The following is a 5,273-nucleotide window of genomic DNA, read 5'->3' as shown; positions in this document are numbered from 1 at the left end:
GAAAATAGAAATAGAAAATAAAAATGCAAAAAACAAATATATATTAATGTAAATATATAATCTAACAAATTACACTAAATGCAACTAATAATATATATACTGTATATATATATATATATTAATAAATATGCAAACATAAGCATTCATACATGTACAGACAGACATAATTTTTTTTTGCATATATTATTTGCATTTAGTGTAATTCGATGTACATTCATATATACATATACATATACATACACACACACACACACACATATGCATACCCGTCTTTATTATCTGACAAAATTAAACTAAATGCAACTAATACAGAATTCTTGGTAGCATTTTATGTGAATCTGTTTGATAATAAAGTCTGATGTCACCCTAAATGTGAACCTCTTTGTGATTACGTCATGTCTTTTTTTGGACAAAAATGATCTAATCTGTATTACTGTTGTTAACTACTTTTGCAAAAGGGTAGACTGAAAACGGCCTGTCTACTAAAAGATAGTCCCGCCCCATTGGGACTCCACTGGGCCAGAAACTGAAATGTAGTTTCAATGTAGTTTCTCCAACACAGCTGAGAAGAAACCTACCGAGAGGGCTGGCCATCCAGTGGACCACCACGGCTGCCTGGCTGTCACAAGACAAATGACTGTAGGTGATGTTGTTCACTTCATGGATGGCGTGTTTGCCCAGCGGATTCCAGTTCAGAGAGCAGTCTAATTGGGACAGAAAGAGCAGGAACACAAAGAGAGAGAGAGAGAGAGAGAGTGAGTGAAACAGAAAGTCAGGCAGTGTTTCCCAGTGAGAACATCGGTGAGATTCTTTGGCAAGTGGCGAGAGTAAATATGCAACCATGCGAGGAGACGCTCTTTCCCTCCCCCTTCCTTCCTTCTTTCTTTTTTTCACTTGTTTCGTTCTCCTCAGCGGCTGCAGATAAGCAGGTATAGGAAGAGGAGCAGTCGTTTGTGTCCCTCACACCCCGTCGCTCTTTTTTTTTTACGCAATCCCTATTGTGATGCTAACCAGAATCAGGCCCGTTCCTGTTCGTAGTCACACACAATGGGGATTGAATGCCGAGGAGAAACCGGGATTAGCTACAGGATGAGAAACTTGACTTTTCAGCACTTAAGGGGCGGACAAGAGCTTGACTGAAACAACATTTGGCATTAACAAGAGAATAAATGCTATATTAAGCCAAGCAGAGAGAATCAATTAGGGTGAATCATACAAATAACATTCCCGAGTCATATTTCACACCAAAAATCACTTTATATAACATATAGATAAAAGAATACATTGCTTTAAATGCAGAGAGTGTCATTTCTTTGCCTCTAGCATCACCGAATGGAACAATAATGACTGTTTTCAAACAGGTTGCCTAAATACCCTTCCCTGCTTTCTATTGGCTGGCAAACAGATAGTCCCGCCCCAAACTCACGGCATTGGTTGAACCAATGTTGCTCAAATAAACTCAGCAATGCTGTGATGTTTTGAGACGAAATACTGCAACGTCAAAAAATATGACAAACACTACATTTAAAGAAAATTAAGATTTCTTTTGTGACATTGTTTTAGTGAAAATTAAGCACCAATTTTCTTTTTTTGTTTAATTTTAGCTTATTTAAATAAAAATAATTTTTAATAGAAAATTACAATAATGTTTCCAAACAATTTTCCTTACCATAATGCAAAATAAATAATGATATATTATTTAAATTGTAAAGTATTGATGCATCAATATAGTGTGTACTGCCTTTCTTTAGTTTTTTTTTATTTTAATTTGTGCTGATTTAAATAAAAATATATATATTTTTAATTTTCTCAAACAATTATCAAAATGCAAAATAATTAATCAAATTTTATTTAAATTGCAAAGTGTTGATGCATTAATGTAGTATGTGTACTGCCTCTTTTTAATTTACTCTTTTGTTTGTTTTAATGTATGCTGATTTAAAAAAATTTTTTTTTAAATATTTTCCTAAACAATTCTTATTACCATAATGCAAAATAAATAATTATTATATTATTTAAGTTGTAAAGTATTGATGCATCAGTGTAGTATTACAGTAGTATAACAGTGCCTTTTTTATTTTATGTTTTTGTTCATTTTAATTAATGCTGATTTAATTGGGGAAATTTTCCCAAACAATTTTCATTATCATAATGCAAAATAAATGATGATATTTTACTTAAATTGTAAAGTACTAATAAATCAAAGTAGTATGTGTACTGCCTTTTTCAGTTGATTATATTTTTATTTTTATTTTATTCATCCTGATTTAAATAAAACTAATTTAAAAAATAATAATTTTTCCAAACAATTCTTATTACCATTATGCAAAATAAATAATGATATATTATTTAAATTGTAAAGTATTGATGCATTAATGTAGTATGTGTACTGCCTTTTTCAGTTGATTACTTTTATTTTAATTCACACCAAATTTAGTTTATTATGCTTTTATTTTTAATTTATATATATATATATATATATATATTTTTGTAAAAATAATATTTTGAGAGTTTGTATTATAAGAGTTTGTTTTGTGATTTGAGAAGGAAAGCATCCAGATGCATGATGCAGTTTATGAGAATTTTAAATTAACATCACAACTTTGTTTTCTTTGTGCAAAATAAGATTATTAACTGTATAGTTAGAGACAGGTCTGATAATAAAGTGTCTTACTGTCGTATCGAAACGTGACTCCGAGTTTGCGGCCGCTCTCGTCGGCGCTGGAAAACTGCGTTCCCTGCAGAGAAAGAGAACAGGAGACAGTTTAGAAAATGAATGTGACATTACATGAATTCAACATCTGAAGTTGACTGTAATGGCAGCGTTGAGGCCGTCCAAGAGACAAACAGCAACTTGTGTAACAGGAATGTGAGTTCAAGCCTTGAAAAGCAGCAGCAGTTCATGTGGTGACAGCCGAAGCACACAATCCCACAATTATGAGACTCCTGGCACTCAACAACACAGCGCTCGGTGCCAGAAGACTAATATAACCCTGTAGTAACACACAATACAGCACTAGCTGACCCAGAATCAGCCGTGTGTATCTCAGGTGAGATAACGAAGGGTTACGGCTGACTCCAGAGCAGCGCTTCAAGGTGTATCCAAGTCAGTCAAAACAAATACGCTTGCGTGACAGAAGCAGACAGACGCTGCACGAGACGCGCCAGATCAGGGCGGATGTGTGAAAACAAAAAGGAAGATACATAAAATAGGGATTATCAAATAAAGCGAGCATATTTCAAGCAAAAAGTCACGGGGTGAAGGATCCTCGCAGACGTGGAGTGACACTAAAGAGGCCTTGTTCTTGTGTGTATCAGCGATCTTATCATCTTCCTCGTGTCATCTGGGATAAAGGAAGTCATCTGACATTGCAGGATTCACTCCCACCCAGCAGATCCTCAATAATGAGATACTGAGATAGAAAAATACTTTAAAGCATGCAAAACAAAGCATATCAGTGATCACAGCATACTTATGTAGGACAGTTATTGCTTAGGGCTGCACGATAAATCGCATGCGATATTTAACGCGCATCTTGTCAGAAAGCCGGTGAATCGGTGTATTTCTTCGCTTTTGTGTAATACTTAGATAAGGGTTTGGTAAAATCACTAAAACTAAATATAAATCTTAGAAAATTTGAAAAAAAGTTGAATTAATTTATATTTTATTTAAAAATAATAATAATATAAAAATAATTTGCAATATGCTTTTCTAAAAATATTAATAATAAAATATTATTTTATTTGTACTACATATATATAAAAATATATTTTAAAAAATTATATTTAAGGTATATTTAAAATGAACTTAATATATGTATATATATACATGAATAGATTTTTTTTTTTTTTTATATACGCTGTTTATTTGATAATGTGGTTTGTCTGTTTCAGTGTTTATTCATTGCAGTATAATTTATGTACTATTACAGTTTTTATTAATATTTTAAAAAAAATTTATTTTTTAGTAATATTATTTCTAAAAATAAAAAATAAAAAAAATTTAAAGTATTTATTTTTATTTTAGTTTGAGTTTTTATTTATTTCCAGCTAGTAATTTTAGTCCTTCAACTTCAGCTGCCACTTCAAAAAATAATTTTTACAGTGTATATGAGGCACAAAATGCATATTATATAGGGTTTATATTAGGGTACATTACAAGAAAGTACCTCAAAGTAAAAAATTTTTTGACATTTTACCATGGTAATACTGCATTTTTGGTCAATTACCATCTTAATACATAAATACAGTACCTTTTTGAAAAAAAAATAAGGATGCTAGCCAATGATTTCCTAGTTATTTTTACTTTGTAAAATGAAAACACTGTCAAAACAATACAAATAACTCTCATAAATTGCATCAGCAATATTGGATCAACACAAAATGCACCTGTTTGTGTCACTCTGGGAAAGCAATTTTCAATGCAGATCTGTTTTTATCCCGGTTTGGAGCATCTCTACTCCCCGTACAATCCTTTTTTTTTCTCCAAACACATAAATCATCCACAGTTTTCCTGCAAAACGCTCCACTGGAAACCTCAACAACCACATAAAGATAAACATGACAGACGACTTCTCTGCTGCCAATCCAGTAAATGTCAAAGATATTTTGCTTACATTAGAATAAACTATGCAGCTATGCAGCAGGGGAAACTGTAGACTCGCTGCTTTGCATAAATTGCTTGTGGGAAACTGCTGATTAAATGTGGTTTGAAATGTTAAGTGAACGGATCTGTGGACTTCCTGAACTAAAATAATCCAGCAAACAACCTAATTTAGCAAAAGCACTTACAATTAATGCAAACCCATCAGTGAGCTGCTACTAAAACAGTGTGAGTAAACGAGTCCAGCATATGCGCAAGAGTAATCTGTCTTAATGACATCCTCTGCCCCATTTCCACAGGATGTGCACTGATGAGGGCGTGACCTCTTGACCCTGTGTCTCGCTGACCCCGTACCTGAACCAGATGTACAGCTACAGACACACAGACCGGGGTTATTCTAGTAAAAACTACGACTATTACAAACATTTGTGTTGCTTGAAAAAAAGCTGGAAAAATGTCAATATAAATAATGAATTATTTTAGAGAATAAAAATGACAAAAGACCATAAACTTACTTAAAAATTAAAATTTTACTTTAATGTTAAATGCTAATAAAAATATAATATAAAAATAATACAAAAAAAATTGAATATAAAGACCAAAGAGGGCAGCATGCATAAGTAGAAATATAGACATCTACAGACAAATAAACCAGGGTTATTATAGTAAA

General features: G+C 32.5%; 1 protein-coding gene across 1 annotated transcript in view; it reads right to left on the bottom strand.

Moving 5' to 3' along the window:
- Positions 1-5,273, bottom strand: part of LOC107712952 (interleukin-17 receptor D) — a 42,203-nt gene that overhangs the window by 15,424 nt on the left and 21,506 nt on the right. Inside the window, exons 2-3 of the mRNA XM_016518351.1 lie at positions 2,675-2,738; positions 579-704 (exon numbers count right to left, since the gene is read on the bottom strand). Coding sequence (XP_016373837.1) covers positions 579-704; positions 2,675-2,738 — 190 coding nt within the window. The remainder of the gene's footprint in view (positions 1-578; positions 705-2,674; positions 2,739-5,273) is intronic.

This window comes from Sinocyclocheilus rhinocerous, unplaced genomic scaffold (assembly GCF_001515625.1).
Source record: "Sinocyclocheilus rhinocerous isolate Xijiao unplaced genomic scaffold, SAMN03320098_v1.1 scaffold147, whole genome shotgun sequence".
Lineage (NCBI taxonomy): Eukaryota > Metazoa > Chordata > Actinopteri > Cypriniformes > Cyprinidae > Sinocyclocheilus > Sinocyclocheilus rhinocerous.
This window is presented reverse-complemented; position numbering and strand designations above follow the sequence as displayed.